Source organism: Micromesistius poutassou (genome assembly GCF_964030765.1).
Source record: "Micromesistius poutassou genome assembly, chromosome: 13".
Taxonomy (NCBI): domain Eukaryota; kingdom Metazoa; phylum Chordata; class Actinopteri; order Gadiformes; family Gadidae; genus Micromesistius; species Micromesistius poutassou.
This window is the reverse complement of record NC_140283.1, coordinates 16,587,080-16,604,734: the sequence shown is the minus strand read 5'-3', so window position 1 is coordinate 16,604,734 and position 17,655 is coordinate 16,587,080. Positions and strand designations below refer to the sequence as shown.

General features: G+C 45.9%; 2 protein-coding genes and 2 non-coding genes across 6 annotated transcripts in view; 3 read left to right on the top strand and 1 right to left on the bottom strand.

Moving 5' to 3' along the window:
* Positions 1-2,821: 2,821 nt before the first annotated feature.
* pus7 (pseudouridine synthase 7) lies at positions 2,822-11,750 on the bottom strand. Of its 3 annotated transcripts, none has more exons than XM_084476953.1 (17): positions 11,656-11,750; positions 11,337-11,440; positions 10,922-11,245; positions 10,755-10,839; positions 10,139-10,255; positions 9,772-9,916; positions 7,624-7,735; positions 7,151-7,228; positions 6,890-7,018; positions 6,367-6,492; positions 6,142-6,203; positions 5,855-6,015; positions 5,394-5,520; positions 5,074-5,175; positions 4,567-4,696; positions 3,766-3,857; positions 2,822-3,402 (listed from the first exon to the last, which is right to left on the bottom strand). In XM_084476953.1, exons 3-17 carry the CDS (start codon positions 11,215-11,217, stop codon positions 3,266-3,268), a joined length of 1,899 nt encoding a protein of 632 aa, XP_084333079.1. In that variant the 5' UTR covers positions 11,218-11,245; positions 11,337-11,440; positions 11,656-11,750; the 3' UTR covers positions 2,822-3,265. The 3 variants fall into 3 exon arrangements, with proteins under 3 accessions (XP_084333079.1, XP_084333081.1, XP_084333080.1); XM_084476955.1 differs by having other exon boundaries at positions 10,922-11,228; XM_084476954.1 differs by having other exon boundaries at positions 11,660-11,750.
* Positions 8,903-8,976, top strand: AC3HAE_027829 (transfer RNA threonine (anticodon AGU)). The gene has a single exon. It is a non-coding gene; the product is annotated as a tRNA-Thr (tRNA).
* A 291-nt stretch (positions 11,751-12,041) lies between the features above and the next one.
* Positions 12,042-12,115, top strand: AC3HAE_027827 (transfer RNA threonine (anticodon AGU)). The gene has a single exon. It is a non-coding gene; the product is annotated as a tRNA-Thr (tRNA).
* Positions 12,116-12,733: 618 nt separating this feature from the next.
* srpk2 (SRSF protein kinase 2) overlaps positions 12,734-17,655 on the top strand; it is a 47,346-nt gene continuing 42,424 nt past the window's right edge. The window contains exons 1-2 of the mRNA XM_084477162.1: positions 12,734-12,842; positions 13,096-13,162. Of these exons, the coding sequence (XP_084333288.1) occupies positions 12,827-12,842; positions 13,096-13,162 (83 nt within the window). The 5' untranslated portion in view covers positions 12,734-12,826. The remainder of the gene's footprint in view (positions 12,843-13,095; positions 13,163-17,655) is intronic.

The following is a 17,655-nucleotide window of genomic DNA, read 5'->3' as shown; positions in this document are numbered from 1 at the left end:
TCAGTCACTGGAATATACAATGACATAAAACACACTATTAAGTTCATATCATGTAATCTTGGCCTGTATAAGACCCATGAAGCCACTTAATATCCTTCATAGACATGCCGATGGACAGATGGATAGATTCACACACAGGAAGACAGTTCTTTGTATGGCGGTCACTTTGGGAGGTCATTGGTACGAGCTGACGAGCGAGCCCTGTTTGTCAACAGGAAGTGGATGGTTTCCAGCGAGACAGGGGGTTACCCCACGATGAACCTGACGTTATTGGAACAGATGTTGTTCTAAAACATTCCACGGTCTTCCCTGACACTGGAGATTGGTGGTAAACACAAACAAGAGTGAAAGGCTAAGTCAATACCGGAGTCTGAAAGAAGGGAAAAGTATAACCGGGTTGCCATGGGAAACCCTCTAGGAGGGGGTGCAGTTAAACAGGAGCCTAAATTGGGTCATCTGGTTTCACAATAGAATTAGGGTTTTATGGCCAGCCCCTTATAATGTACATAGTCACAAACAAATGTGTGTACTGATGTGTTCCACATGAAATAAATGGCTCAAATGTATAGACTTTTGAACATGCATACAAACACTGTGTGCAATATTCCATGTATGTGTAATTCTCTCTTGCATACAGAACCGTGTTCATCTATTTATAAGAAGCTTATGATGTATTTTTTGTTGTGTGGTTATATTTCTGTCCGGAGGTAAATAATCGGTTCAATGCCTTCTATTGCAATGTGGTTCCTATATCTCTCAGCTGTAAGCCCACAAGAGTTTTAGTCTAGATATCTGAAGCAGGCCTAATGGATGAGGAATGACAAAGAGTTCTTTGTTGCTCATGTTGCCGCGCTTAAAGAAATATGAACTCACCTGTTTCTTTCTATGGCTATCCACCACACAGTTGGTGGCAGTTACAGCCATGAACAATGAAACGGAATAAGATAAGAATTTGCATACATACAGAGATGCTGCCCGTTGCATGGCTCAAGTTCCTCAGAAAGAAACCGTCGAGAGATACTGTTGAACTCTTAATACCGTCGGGGGTACAAAATTAACCGTTATGGAAAAGCCCTCTGTGGCTCAAACGCTCATCGTTCTTCTCGTCTGGGTGGCGATGACACAAGCGGACCTTCAGGAAAAGCTAGTCCCTGCCTGCCGGAAGTTTCTGTACATGAGCACGCTGCCAGAGGGCCTCCAGGGCCCGCCGCTGGAGCTGATCTGCCAGTACTACCATGGAATGGCCCGCTTCGTGACGCTGTACGACACACTCCACCGGATCCCCGTCTACTCTGCCTACACCTTCAAGCGCACCGACGGCTCCAGGATGGTCGACGTTCCTTGGATGTATGAGCCACAGGTGGTGTATTGGAGATCTCTTTTTCTTTTAGTAGTTTGCTTCTCAAAAAAACAAACAAAAAAAACACTTCAACCATTGAATGTAAATATACATTATGTATCTGTTGATATAGTTATATAATAATACTGATTCTTTTTGTGTACCTTTGTGAAACGGTTTTATCATTCAGTGAACTTGTTGCCCATTATGACTAATCTCATTCTAAAACGGCCTCGACCGACACAATTACTTTACAACCATGGACTTTATCAGGATGTCGTTACGGCATCCGTAAACCAAGAGCTTGACTACAGGTCAACTGTCCCAAATGTAACGGCGTCCCCCCCTCAGCTCTCCATCGCCGTGGGTTCCCGGGACATGCAGCCGTTCCCTCAGAGGGACCTCCGTCTCAGCGCCGACGACGCCGCCCAGGCGGTGCTGGAAGACTACCGGGACACCGTGGACATCGTGCGCGGCCAGCTGAACCCAGACCAGCACCAGAGCGAATTCGAGGACCAGGCGGCGACCTACACCCTGACCAACGTGGTCCCGCTGGTCAAAGAGTTCAGCGTGGGTCCGTGGGCGGCGCAGGAGAAGGTCACACGCCGGCGGCTCAACAACTACTGCCTGGGCACGGCCTACGTTGTCACCGGGGCGCTGACCTCCGGGAGGGTCATCCGTCACTTCGACGGGGACCGCGTGACCGTGCCCGACTACGTGTGGTCGGCGTACTGCTGCGACGACTACGACTGCAGCGCGCCGTACCCCGAGTTCTCCAGGTTCCCCACGTTCGCCTCTCTGGGGCGCAACGGACGGCTCGATAATGAGGTCCAGGAGACGTCCGTCCAGCAGTTGGAGGACTTTATCAAGAGAGCGACTGGCAAAACGCTCAATATCTTTTACAAGGATTGTAAATGATAGAGCTTGCAATTTTGTTACACCTCTTAAAGTCGCTCTTAATATTTGTACACTGTGATTAACTGCAATGCCATAATTGGCTACAGCTTTACAACTGGTATTATACAGTTTATGGCATGGTTTACTGACAGTAGTAGGGCTGCCCGTCATACCAAATATAGATGAATAGTTTTGCATTGCATCATCCCACCCACTCAGCTCTTGCCTTACACTGGAGAACAGAGGAAGGAGAGGAATACTACTCCTGTATTTACAACTCAGTCACATCTGTGTGGAGTATGTTTTAGGTGTAAAGTATAGCTATATAACTCTATAGACAATTGAGTTGGATGAATCCTCTTTACCTCCTTTCTGTAAGGATGTTGACATGTTAGCCTATGTGCACAGGATGTGGCCAGTCAACAGTACCATCTAGAACCACTAGGGGGAGCTCACCCAGCATTATGTCGTAGTGCTACTAATGAACCACCATTTACATTGTATGAAATTAACCAAATTGTGAAGAAATATGTCAGGGCAATCACCATGAATAAAAAAATGTCAATCTCACTCTTGATACTTCATTCAACATTTAATAATCTCTCCAATCCAGGCAAATCAATTTACAATCATAAAAAGATTTCTATACAAGTAGCGCACATGATATCCTGTGCAGTATGACATATTTATATGTGAATTAATTTAACCTTTTTCAAAAAAGGACCACGTGTCAATCCAGTAATGCCTAAGAGCACGTAGCCCAAATAAAAAACACAATTGGAAAGCTAAGAGTAAAAACTGCCGGATAAAAAAGAAAAAGGAGTTGGATAATAAATTGCTGCTTATTCTTCTTGTTGAATATAATCACAGAACGTTGCTTAAAAAAGGGGGGACTTAAATTCACCTAGAACCCTCACACACACACACACATATACACACACACACACACACACTCACATCAGTAAGTCGCCACAGTGCACGGCTGCAGGACAGCTTTTAACAGCGGTCCAGTCCCTCTCATCCTGAAGGTCAGTTGAACCACGTAGTGTTGAGCTGGGTCTGGTTCTTGATGCTGGTGTCCATCTTGAGCACCTCCCGGATCGCCATGGTAGCGTAGGTGGAGGGGGGGAGGGAGAACTCCATGCGCAGAGCTCGGTACTTGCCCTCTGTTGGGGGGGGGGGGGGGGGGGAAACAAAAAAGAAAAACAAACCATTAGGCCAAATAGTGAATGAATGAATAATGTATGCAGTGAATAATGTCTATCAATAGAGGAGTTTCAGCTGTGGTCAAAGGGTTAGGGACAGAATTTATTTATGCGCTTAAATGTTATCTTGTTGGTCAAATGAAACATCTATCACAGCTGTACAGCAACAGGGGAGATGAATAAAGGCGTTCCTATACTTTTCAGTAAAAACCCTAGAAAAAGGATCCCCCCCCCACGCTCCTATCATACACCCATGGGTCCCCAGGGCTTGAATTATCCTGGATGTAGCTCGGTGCTACGCACAACAAGCCACAGTTGACCTACCAGTGTTGAACACTGGGCCCGGCTTGTCCTCCAGCTTCTCCACGTCTGTGTGCACCAGGGAGACCCTGGGGTCATCGTACTGGATCACCTCCCTGGAGAGGAGGAACCGACACCCACACTTTATATACACTCAGTACGGTGGAATATAACTGAACAGACTTCAGCCTGACGTGACTAGCCAACCAACACACAGATATACCAAAAAATGCAGGGGCCTCTTTCTGACCCAGCTTTGTCAATATAAAACTAAGAGGGTAGGAATGTTAAAAACAAATAAAATGATAAGGGAACAAGGAGAGACCCAGGTGCATATGTATGGACGATAAGTGTAAGAGAATGGGTTAGTATTACTTAGTTTAATATTACTATGATGATCAGGTACTACTGTGTTTTCATGAGTCTATTGCTGTTGGGCGTTCTGTGTTACCAACACGGCTGTGGCACAGTCAACTCATAACAGCAAAGATGCAAAACCCCCCCATCTTCTAAATGAGCTGTATCTGAATTTCGTTGATTTTGAAGCGTCTGCTCAATTTACAATCATCATTTAAGCATATGTTTTTAGGGTTAGGGTTAGTAAGCTAAGTCTGGGTAAAAGTCATCCAAAATCAGAGTAGCTACACACAAAAAACGTTTTGGTACTGGACCTTGAGAGTGCAGAGTAGCGATATGAATCAGAAATACAAGATTAGCAATTCCATTCATTTTCTTTTGTTATGACTTTAACAGTAGAAGCCTGTGAGACTAGAGAGTGGGCGTGTTTAATAATGCATCGGCAGAGCGAGGGCGGGGCTTACTGACCAGCTGACGTCACTGGGCCGAATGACCACGCGCCTGTAGGCCCCGGCCAGCGAGTAGTCCTTCACCTTGTGCCTCATGGTGTCGATGTCCAGGCCGTCGGCCGTCAGCATCTCCCTGTAGCCTTTCCCCACTGTCACACAACCAGGGCCTGAGCAACTCACTTCCCTTTGGGTGCATGTCTTTCACAACATGCCCTTTGTACGCTTGCAAGATAATCTTTGCTGCTTGGAAACGTTCATTTTGTTTGACGTTTCAATTTTTTTTTTAATCAAAACTGGTCAATGTTGTTGATAGCCGTCCATTTTAGAAGCTCATATCATTTTGTTGAAATTTAAGCAAACAATGGTTTGCCAACACTTCTTCATCTACTCATTTTTTTTACTAAAGTGCAGACAACACAAAAGTTGAGTTCTGATGGAAGCATTTGAAATATTTCAAAAATATATATTTCCAGATTATAGCAATATGCCCCGAGTATAGCAACATGAGCATCTACAGAGATCTTACCATGGTGGGAGGGGTAGATGACGTCATAGCCAGGCAGAGGCATGACGATGTCATGGATGGAGAGGCCCTCCGCTTCCTCTGCAGATAATATGTGTGCTGTGCCTATGGACGCAAGAAAAGCAGTAGCAAGGGTTTAGGATGTGTTTAATTAACACCTTTAACAAAAGACAATATAAATGTACACTTCTGTGCCCTCGTCTATACGCTAGCTGGGGGAGGAGGGGAAGCTGAAAAAGGAGTCTGCATTGAGGTTTTTACCAACCGGTGGCCGCTAGGCGACTAAGGCCAACGGTGAGGAAGATGACCCAGGCAGTGCTTACCTCCTTTCAGCACCAGGTCCCCCTCCACCGCCTTCAGGCCAAAGGCCTCGATCCTGCGGCTCACCATGGTGTTCCACACCACGCTCTGGTAGCTGTGGATGTACATCAGACGGTTGTTACGCGGGATCTGGAGAGAAGAAACACAGAGACATCGGTTACTGCGAAGGCAGGAGGACAACGCTGCAAAACGTTTCATCTGGAAAGAGCTGAAAAGATCTGATTGGTAAGGGCGCAAAACAAACTGTTGAAAATAGTTTTAACAGTCATATGCTTGTGCAAGTTTGCATTGCCTCTCTGAAACAGCGATGTGAAGCTCCCACCAGTTGAACAATACATCTCTCAAAACACATCAGTCAGCGAGTGAACAGAGACCCGCCTGTGCTAGGGAGGGGGTGAGCCGGCTGCGAGAGGCCGTTGCGAGTCGTTTTGCCGGGCGGTTCAGATTCTGAAAGCAGACCCACCAGTCCGAAGGCGGTGATGATGTTCTTCTTGCCGTACATGCAGAGGCCGCGCAGCAGCTGGCCCTCCACGCAGCGCTTGACCGGCAGCTTCTTCAGGGCCGCCTCCGGGTCCTGGGACTTGGCCCACTCCTCCCGGCAGCGCACCAGGTAGCCCTTCTCCGCTGGAGGGGGGGGGGGGGGGGAAGTGTCAAGGACCACTTTTTACTGCACGAGGAAGGAAGGAAGGAAGGAACATCGCTTCCTCCCCCCCTTTCTTCCCTCCCTTCGCTCCCTCCCTTCCCAGTTACCTCCGGGTCGTGGCTTCAGGATCAGGTCCACCACCTCGCTCCAGTCGTTCCTCAGGATGGCCCTGAAGAGAATAACAAGTCCACAATTAACAATTTAGCCACAACAATAAAGCAACACACGCACACACACACACACCAACACCCACACACTTTGGGCCCTAGAATGTGCCATCGACTGCGTAGCACAAAACCCTGGCGTGCTTCAGTTCGACCAGGAGCTCTTACTTTCCAACCTGGTAGGTGGGTACGGCGGTGGTGCCGAAGCGCTGCATGCCGTAGTAGTTGATGAAGCCCGTCTCCTTCAGGGACTTCAGGGCCTGCTCCACCTGCTCTTGGCTTCCTGAGATGTTCCTGACGTCACAACACAACATGGACGTTTCACACTCCATCCGTTCTGAACAGTCAGATACACCACAGTTGACAAGGAGGACAAGGAGAACAATACAATGGAGGTGGGATAGTCTACTATCCTACTGTCCATCCAAAATATTTATTTTGGATTTTAGGGTGCCTACCTGTAGGCATCCTAACCAATACCTGCTCCTTAAGAACCAGCATCTAAATTCACTGCACATCCCTAATATATAAAATATGACGCTCAGACAACGACCGTACTCGCTCCATTGCGGTTGATGACGCTCAACATAAATTGAAGGTAGTAGCAGCAATAACATCAACCATCTATTTGAGGTCACCAACATCCTGGTCAAGGTTACAGCCCCAACACCACCCGCCTGTGTGCACCGACCTGAGGACCACGGTGAAGTGATTGCCCTGGAGCTCCCCCAGCTTCAGGGGATGGTTCTTGTAGCAGAAGTTCCCCAGCTTGAAGTTATTCAGGCACTTGTTGAGGTGAGACAGTCGCTCTGCAGTGATCCTGTGGGGAGGGGGGGGTGCATGGTTACCATGTGCAGTGGAAAGTAAAGTCAAATCATTACAATTATCACACCACCAATAACGTGTAAAGAGGGAGGGAGCGTCCTGGTTCTGGATAGGTCTAAAGACTCACTTGAGAACCGCAATCTCCTGTACGGTGATGGCCCGCTTGTCCTTGGTTCCCATGTAGGAGAAGACATTCGGTCTGAGCCTGGAAAGACAAGCATGCTTAGGAATCTGATCTTGATCAACTGTGTGCACTGTTTTAAAAGGGGTAAAGGACCTCCACGAAACTCAAAAATGATAATGTTCAGCTCCGGCTATTTAATAGAATACAATGAGTAATGGATGTTTATCCATCTCCTCTATAAGGGTTTTTTAAAATAAGCCCCATTGCCCATGTTCTTAGAACACCTTCGGGCACTCTGTGGTATGAAACTCATGTCACGGAGAAGCCAAACTGGTGGCAAGCATGAAGGACCATAAAACCTTGTTTTACCTAAATGCTGGGAGAACCACGTGAGTTGTAAGGAATCATTATCTTTTTCAGATCTTGTGTTAATGAAGTGCATTGGGGGGAGGGGGGGAGGGGGGGAATGTCCACACCTGAGGAACTTGGAGAGAACGTTGATGGAATCCATAGTGTCCTTATTCTCCTTGTAGAGGACGAAGTGGCAGAAACTACCACGGTTTCTGGGCCAGGAGTGTTTCCGCGGTGCTTTTAATGGAGACAAAACAACAGGTTATCGTCGGTCAAAGCGCAGACCCTTTTAGAAGTGACACAAATACACCGCCACTTGACTGTAGTTGAATCGGGCTGGTACGGTTCCGGATAGACCCAATAATGGATACAAAATCACTTCCTAACCCCGTTGTTAAAAAGCAGTACAGCGTACCCAAGCACACTCTCACGCTTTTAAGGAAAAGCGTTTAAACCCATGTCCATTCTCACTCCCAATATGATTTTCACCCGCCGTTTGAAAGTCATCATTTTAAAAGAAAACTGCTTCCTTTGTGCCGAGTGGACATCAAGTTCTTACCTGCTGTTGCTCTGACCTCTGCCCCCCGCCAGGGAACAGCAAGGGGGACGACAGAAACACGTTACTAAGTAAAAGCTGCTCACACATTTCTGTCTGTGTCGGAGGGGACAGGCCGTCGACAATGAGATGGGCGTGCAAGGGCTGGCGTGGCAGTGTTGGTTTTCAGAATACACAACTTGGGTGGGGTGATGAAGCCATATGGAGGTGCAGCACATTCACCCAGGTCACTAAATAAATCCTCTGCAGGATTAATTCTGCGTTTCCTGGTGGTTACTTTCCATGTTAAAACACTTGGCGATTTGTGTTTTGTAACAGACCATGGATACCACCGAAGAGTCGATTTACAGTCATTTCGACTCCATTTCAAGTGCACAGCAGTGTCGCATCTGTCTGGCAGCTCAAAGGTATCGCACAGTAGAAGGCGGAGGACATTTGAACCACTGCAAGATATGTAAGCGCTTGGCTTGACACAAAATCGAGGCTTCCAATGAGAAGCTTTATCCACGTCATTGCAACATGCAGGTATGTCATGAGACACATGGTCCTCTTCTGCATGCATGGCATGGTCTTGTGCTAGAGGCGCCCGTGGTGAATACATGCACGAGGGCAGAGAAAGCCAAGCTACACGTTCAAGAACATGCACCAAAACACCAGGAAAGGCCAGGAAATTTTAATCAAAGGTTTTCCCATTGTAGAAAAGCACTATAAAAATCCCATATTTTTTATTATTATTATTATTATTATTATTATTATTATATAACTTTGAAGCTAAATCTCAAAGTGATGCAAGCATTCAAAAGCTAGGAGTATGGTTGGCAATATCCCAACATGTGCTCTCTCCTACCGGCGCCGTGGCTTAGATGGTTAAAGCGCCTGTCTAGTAAACAGGAGATCCTGGGTTCGAATCCCAGCGGGGCCTTTTGGCATAGACAACCCGTCTCACCGCAGATAATGACACAGATTTACACAAACCATAGCGAAGAAGTCCGATATGTAAACTATATCATGCATTCTTCGATTAAGGCATTTAGGCGTGTTAGTCGTGGTATTTCGGAAGATTGTTTTGAAAAGTCATGGCAATACAGCATAGGCCTAAACACACCACACAGCCATACAAAGTGTTTCATTTAGTGAACATTTTGTACTAGAGATGCAGGTTGTTTCTGAATTCGAGAAGGATAGGCACAATTAATTGTTTCAGTTTAGGTAAAATTAACATAAAAAGTAGCTTGTGGATTTTTGTAAAGATTTGATTTTGCACATGAATGCTTAGATATGTGGTACGTGGTATATTAATAAAAACAATACACAGGCCTACAATGGCGTGCAAGTTTCTCCACTCAAGAGGCGTAAATTGTGTAAATTGTCTGCCTCTTAAGAACCTCAAATTATTTTGGTTAAAATAACATTAGCAAACAATGGTTTGATACATTTGGATTAGGCAAGTTTCTCCACTCAAGAGGCGTAAATTGTGCCCGGCCATGAATTAACGTTCATCTTAAGCGAGTGGTATACCCCACTGCTCCCTAAATCCTTCTACTTTAACATTTTTAAATGGTTAAAACTTTAACTATGAAAAATCTGCGTCAATGTTCCCCTTCATTCTCTATACATGCCATCTGAAATGCCAACATACCCACCCATACAACTGACCCCAAATAGAATGCTACCCATGTCCATTCATATGGACCCTGCTCCTGACCCGTCTATTTACCTGCCAGGGCCTTCTTGCCAGCGGCGTGGTAGGCCACGATGAACTTGCGAGTGTCCCTCTCCTCAGTCTTGGTCTCCAGACCGGGGAACTGAGTCTTGATAGCCTTGTGGATCTGGGTCCGCTTCTCTTTGGTGTCGTCCACGACCTATCGATGGCAGGAGAGACACAGACTTTTCATTCTCTTCCCCCAGAAAATAGTAAAGCCAAATTAAAAAATGTGCAAAAAGAAAATCACATTGTTTCATGTAAAACTAAAATTGATCATCTTGATGAACTGCATGAAATCTGGCCACCAGTATGTTAGAAAATACCTCAACGGTGCATCGACCTATGCGAATAGGGCGCCCTTCTTGCCATGCACACCCACCTCTATGGAGACGTCGCCCTCTTTGTTCTTAAACAGCTGCAGTTCCCCCAGCTCCTTCTTCTGCTCCTCGGTCAGGACATCCGGGTCTTCTGGTGCGGGCTCAGGCTCTGGGGCCTCCTGCAACACAACGTATATATGAGCATCCTGCATCGTTTCATCTGGGCCTGCACTTAATCGCTCAATCCAGACGTGGTCGAGGAATACGTCCATCTTAAAGGACCGGTGTGGGAATGACTGCAACTTACCTTTATGAAATACTGCACAGTCACTACAAAGATATAATAACGACATGCATATATATTATGGAAGTGTATGTGGTGATTTGGAGTTGTATATTTACTATAAATATGACAAGTGTTGGTTGTGCAATAGATTTGCGTTCCAGTTTGATATCTAAATAAAATGGAAGGAGTCTCTGTAAGTACATCTTCGATTTTCTCGACAACCTTTCAGCCGAATGTAAACCTCATAGATGGTGAGTTTATTGCTGAGGATCAAAGGAAGCGCAGGGTAGAGGTTGCAGGTTGTTTGGATGAGCAAGACCAGAGACCAGGCAATCGTCCTGTTCCGAACATTTTGAATGGCCACTGCACTAGTTAGTTCAGACGTGACTTACCTCTTCCTCTGGAGGAATGGAAAGGTCATCCAACTGCACAGTCTTGCCTTCTCTGTTGATCTCATGAACAACAAAGTCTGAATATCTAAACACAAAAAGCAAGATTAGGTTAGGTATTTGAATGGTTTAACCTAACACAATACTTTTAACTGCTGGATAGATCTTACCTCTCCTTCAGAATACCAGAGAATCCCTTATGCTCGCTGATGAACTTGAGAATGCCAACATCCAACTCTGTCAGGCCATGTTTCATCATGTCCGCAAAGGTCTCTCCATCCTCCTCCTCATCTTTGGGCATTTCCTCCTCCTCATCTTCCTCTTCGACTGGATGTTTGGAGTTGCCTCCATTATTATCATTAACCCTGGGTTTCTTCGCAGGCACAGCCTCCTCCTTCTCCTCCTCGGGACAGACGCGCTTTTCACCCCCTTGGACAGGGACCAGTGCGGGTTCCGTTTCTTCCATTGTCACCCCACCTAACAAACCAGTGACCCTATTAACATAAACGACGGTAAAAGTTTCATGGTTGTAGCGACAGCATACCGTGAGGCTGAAACACTACCATATTGTTGGCATTCACTTACCGTTATAGAAATGAAAAACACAGGCTCGGATTCAGAAGGAGGCAAATACTTCCTCCCCACACAGAACCACCGTTGTAATTCCAGCGATTGATTAGATGCAGGAACTACAAAACAAGGGTTAACGGATATAGAAAGACATTAACGCTGTTGTCAAAGGGTCAGTCTCAGGCAGTACAACGTGTGGCGTCAACAACGCACCGGGCCAAGCTAACGAGCTAAATATAATATCTCTAGTAGTGGGCAAACAGAATAGTGTAGTCAATCGTAAGTGCATATAAAATGTGCATGGGCTGTTTGTATTTGATAGCGTACCACCTACCTACTTGTGGCGGATTTTAGAGCAGTGCGCACAGTGAACGTAGCCAGATTTCCCTTGCACGTGTACGATTAATTCCGGAAACAGATCAGATCCCGCCCTAAATCCCGCCCACTACAAGGCTGCCAATCAAATTGAGGCGCCGTGTAGCAGGGTTTCGCCAACGTTTGTGACCATGCTAGCCTGTATGAAATACTTACCAAGTATCTTTTGTATGATATTTAAAATAAAAAAAAACGAAGCGGCGTGTAAACATTGGTTCATAAAATGATAGATGCACATAGATTTGCGCTTTGTCGATGCAGCCGTTGGAGCAAAAAGTCGCTTCTGAAAGCCGTAACCTCCTCGCTAATGGGTCAACTAGGACTGTTGCCGGTCTCTCTCCTACCGGCGCCGTGGCTTAGATGGTTAAAGCGCCTGTCTAGTAAACAGGAGATCCTGGGTTCGAATCCCAGCGGGGCCTTTTGGCATCGACGACCCGTCTCACCGCAGATAATGAAACCGATTGAAGAAAACCATAGTGAAGATATGTAAACTATATCCTACATTCTTTGATTTATGCATTTTGGAGTGTCGGTCGTGGTAGTTCTGAGAATTATTTTGAAAAGTCATGGCAATACAGCATAGGTCTAAAGACCACACAGAGTGTTTCATTGAGTGAACATTTTGTACTGGAGATGCAGGTTGTTGCTGAATACAAGGAGGATAGGCCTAATTAATTGCATCAGCTTGCGTACAATTGCGCACATAAAAAAGTAGCTTGTGGCTATTTGTAACGATTTAATTTTGCACATGAATGCAAACATGTCGTGCCCGATATACATTAATAAAATCAATACATAGGCCTACAATGGCTTTCAAGTTTCTCCACTCAAGAGGCGTAAGTTATGCCATGAATGAACGTTTTTCTCTCTTCTGGCGATAGAGGGAGTGCGCGTCCTTGCAGAGACACTACAGGAGTGTGCGTGTGCGTGTGTGTCTGTGTCTCTGTCTGTGTGTGCGTATATAGTACTAGCTGAGTAGAGTAGTGGACAGAGAGAGAGAGAGAGAGAGAGAGAGAGAGAGAGAGAGAGAGAGAGAGAGAGAGAGAGAGAGAGAGAGAGAGAGAGAGAGAGAGAGAACCCGGCTGCCTCCGCTGAGCTACCCGCTCCGACTGAAGGGAAGAGGAGGAAACATGAGCTCCAGAAAAGGTGCGTATCTTTCAGCCCACGAACATATTTGCTCGTTTTGGTTACAGGCATGTGGAAGGAAATGGCGATACTTTCGCAATGTAGTTACGCTGTATTTTGATGTTTGGTTAATGATGCTGGGACCCCACGGGAAATCCCGTCTGACTGATATGTGCTATGTGTTACGCTTCTCCCTGACCTGTCTCTCTTAATCCTCATCCGCACCCGGACGTGTATCATCACTGTCACCATACATGTCATCCTAACCCGAAAGTGATGGCTATTCAAGCCAGAAAACGAAGGCCAAAGGGGAAGAAAGAAAAAACGGCTCACCATCGGAGGTAAGTGGGGCGGGTGGCGGGGTGGGGGGGGGCTGCACTTGATAGAGTGGGCGAGATGAAGTGTTTGAGCTTTGTTGTGTTGTGTGTGCATCAGCTCGTGACAGCGGGTCTGGCCATATGACGCTGGGAACTGGCATCGGTGCCGATGCGTTGGCAGTGTGTGATATGGGTTCATGTTTGGCGAAAAACACACGGGAAAAAAACACACACACACACACACACACACACACACACACACACACACACACACACACACACACACACACACACACACACACACACACACACACACACACTCACGCGCGTGCACACACACACACACACACACACACACACACACACACACACACACACACACACACACACGCATATTCACACACACACACACACACACACACACACACACACACACACACACACACACACACACACACACACACACACACACACACACACACACACACACACACACACATGCACGTATATTCACACACACACACACACACACACACACACACACACACACACACACACACACACACACACACACACACACACACACACACACACACACACACGGGGGGGGGGGGGGGGGGTCTCTTATATCAACAGTGCGTCTCATTTTGGCATTCGTAAGTTTATCTCTACATTTTAATTCGAGTGGTGACCCAGTATTGGAGGAGACTTTAACTTGGATGGGGGGTCGTAAAGAAGATTTGCCAGATGTGACAGCTTGGCCTCGTTGCAGTAATGACAGCTTTATCCACAAATGGGCTAGGAGAGCGATTCTATCGACCGTTACAACCACGTTATTTGGCAATATCTCCCACGTAGCCGATTTAAAGTAGCACAAAAAAAATATGTACGTGATATGGTTAATACATGCATACATGCGATCGCTCCCCTTTTGCTTGATACACAAACCGGCGTTGGCAGCATGAATTTCCCTTCCGGATATAGCGGTCGGTGGCGTGTTAGCGCGCACGCCGCAGTGGCTATGTAAAGTGCATGCGAATCGCCCTGGAGAGTATATGGGAGAGAGCCGGTGCTCCATGGCACCGCGTTATTGGCGCGACGTCACCGCCAGTCGGAAAGCATCAATTAAGAGACACGTCTGGCATTCGGCTTACGGCAGACCGAGACAGTCGTCCGCTGCCTCTGGACTGACATAACAGCCTAAATTAACTGTAACACTTTGCTACTTCCCATGAACCATTACCGATTGCAAACCGAGAATGTCTCAATATGTGTGGTTATTCATGTTAAGGTGATTGTCAGATACAATGTTGCATGCATATGTTTTCCAAGTGCATGAGACACAGTGCTATAATCTATCTAGCTACTCATGGGTGTATGTGTGTGTGAGTGTATGTAGGAGCATAGAAGGATATACATGGCATGGTATTAACCTGGGGTACTTTCCTTTCCTGATTGAATAATCAATAATAAGTCACTGTTTTATTGACTATTCAACACTCATGGACAAGAAGATTGTATGCTTCACTTTTCTCCTTTGGCCTCCTTGTCAACTGGTATGACCTAAACGGAAAGTACACGATTCATTTAATATATTCTGCTAAGACTGCTGATATATTCCCATTTGTATGCCAAATGTGCCAGTATATACATGCGTCAGAAGTATCCCTCAATTAAGTAGTTCCTCATTCAACAGTGTGTACAGTGTGTGTATATGAATAATGGACAGACAGCGGGGAAACAAACTTCCTCTTCCTAATATGAATTTCATTAGGCACTGATATGGCCCTTTTTTACATTAGCAGTAGTACATACACAAGCGTACACACATACATACATACAGCACACTCGCACACACGCACACAGAGTCTCCTTGTCCTACAATCGTTTCTATGGATTAAGTTGTTTCCTTCTAGCTGTTATTGCTTCCTCGGTCTACCGTGGCACTGAAAGCAATGCGCTCACACAAAGCTATACTCATGGCACCTGAAAACCTGTAATTGGTTTTCACTAATCATTGTTGATTAAAGATGGTAGCGCCCTGTGGCCCTGTGACTCAGCAGGTCCTAAGCGCTGCCTTTGTTAATCCCCTATTGGTTAGCGGGGACCATAACCAAAGCCAAATTGTGGCTTTATGCATTCAAATCCAATGGCGGCCTTCAAAGTCAGTTGGGGAAGCCATTGTGGGCGAGAACAGGTCGGGGGCGTGGTCACGAGGTCTAGCTCGAACGGATGTGTGACAATGGTATAGGTATCCGTATATAGCTTGATAAGTGCTGTCTGGGAATCTTTATGGCCAAACCTGATAGGCTGAGCCTATCCAATCATCGTTGTACTATATTCTGGCTAGAAGCGTTTAGAACACAATCAAGCCAAGCCAGAATATGTAAATAAAGACAGCATGAAATGGATGCTCTTTTGTGACTTTGTCAAGTGATATTTATTTAGTACATGTAGTAGTACTACTGTAGTACACGTATGTAAGTATGTATGTATGGCAAAATCAATATCACAATTCGTAACAGTGAACCAGATAAGAAGATGACTGGGGATGTGTGGGGATGCTGAGATGGTATCTGGAATCCTCCAACATGGCGCAGAGGAAGAGGGAACATCACACAGCACATGACCAGCGGTGAGACGAGGGAAACACTTGTCTCACTGTTCCCCCCACACACAGCACAGTGTGTTTTCATGCCTCCAAAACATCCATGTGTGTGAAGCAATGAACACAACACAAACCCCTTCCTGTATCAGTTGAGGGCGCACATGCCAGTGTAAACATGTGCTCTCTCGCTCTCGCTCTCTCGCTCTCTCTCTCTCTCTTTCTCTCTCTCTCTCTCTTTATCCATCTGTCTTGAGGGGGGAACAGTGAGACATTGGACACACACTGTGTGTCGAATGTGTGTCCTCTTGGGCTCTTTTATGCTTTGTGTGTGTGCATATGCTTGCATTTTGTGTGTGTGTGTGTGTGTGTGTGTGTGTGTGTGTGTATGTATGTATGTATGTGCTTGTGTGCATATGCTTGTACAACAAGCCAAGGAGTATAGCTGAGATTATCAATCTTCCTGCAGACAGAGGGATGCTGCTGCCCTCATCAATACTGCTGCCTAGAAAGAGAGAGAGAGAGAGAGAGAGAGAGAGAGAGAGAGAGAGAGAGAGAGAAAGAGAGAGCAAGCGAGAGAGAGAGCGAGAGAAAATAGGGACTACTCCCAGAAAGAGGTAATTCAAAAAGGCGAGGGGGAGATTGAGATCAGCGGAGAGTGACAGCAAAGGCAAGATGGGGGAAAATCCAAAGAGAAAAGAGAAAGAGCGCAAACACATAAAATAGGAGAGAGAGAAAGAGAAAGAGCGATATGGGGCAACAATGGAATCACATCAAACACCAGTTTGAATCAAAAGGTGCCTCGACCCGTCTGTCCAGTTCCTCACAAGTTTGTGCAGTTTTCTAATGCCAACCCCATGGTTACCCTCAGGACACAGGAGGCAGGAGACACTTGTTTGCGCTGCTGAGGTCATTGTCTGCAGCGCTACAGCAGCCAACAGCTTTGTTATGGTAACACTGTAAAAAAAAAAAAGTGAGAGTGAAACCTGAATCAATTTCCGTTTTATCGTTGAATACACATTGTATAGTCAATTGTACAGTGCGTATACATGTATGTACATATGTGTCTGTCAGTTTATGAAGTAAAGCCCTTGGGCCGTTTGGTTCTCACACACACAAGCACGCACACACACACACAAACTTGAATAAAGTACTTTTTTTACCTTTGCATGGATGCAAAAGTGGGTAGATCAAACAATGATTTCTTTGGAGAACGACAAAAATACACACACTACACGCAGAATGATTGATTTACACTATGATGCACTGTTCAACAAAAAGGGTTGTGTTCTGCTGTCTCTGTAGAACTGCAACAGACTCTAGGACTATGATCTGTGCATATAGATAGAGATACGCATATAGAGGGAATCACTACTCCCTGGTGATACAAGAGCGCCGGATTTCTGCCAGCTCACTGGGCGAGTAATAATTTAATTTAGAAGTAGGCCACTCAACAAGGCATCGAAGGCCCTTATGAGAAACACCTTCGCATTTCAATATGCTGTCGGGGAATCCAAGGTATTGGTTGGTTTGAGATGCTGCAACCTCATTTATAATTCCACACTCAACCAGGCTAAATGCCAAGGCAACACTTATAAAGCAAACATCCAACATATTTATACACTTTCATTGTTATGTAATATGACTGTTAACTCAAATGTACCCAATTTGGGGTTAGGGGTCAATTGTTGTCCGTTGTTCAAATGCCGTGCTTGTTATACCGGTGGGATAATTGCAGTGAGTCAGGGTGAGTGTTTTGGTTCAGATCCCAGCCAATGTGCTCCATTGATTTGGTTGAAAGCCGGACGTGTGCTTGAATCACTGGGGACTGTGGGGGCCTTGTGTTTGTTCAGAGAGTGGGTGGTCCAAATAGGATTTGTGCTGTGCTCTCCCTGATTCTTTGTCTCACATT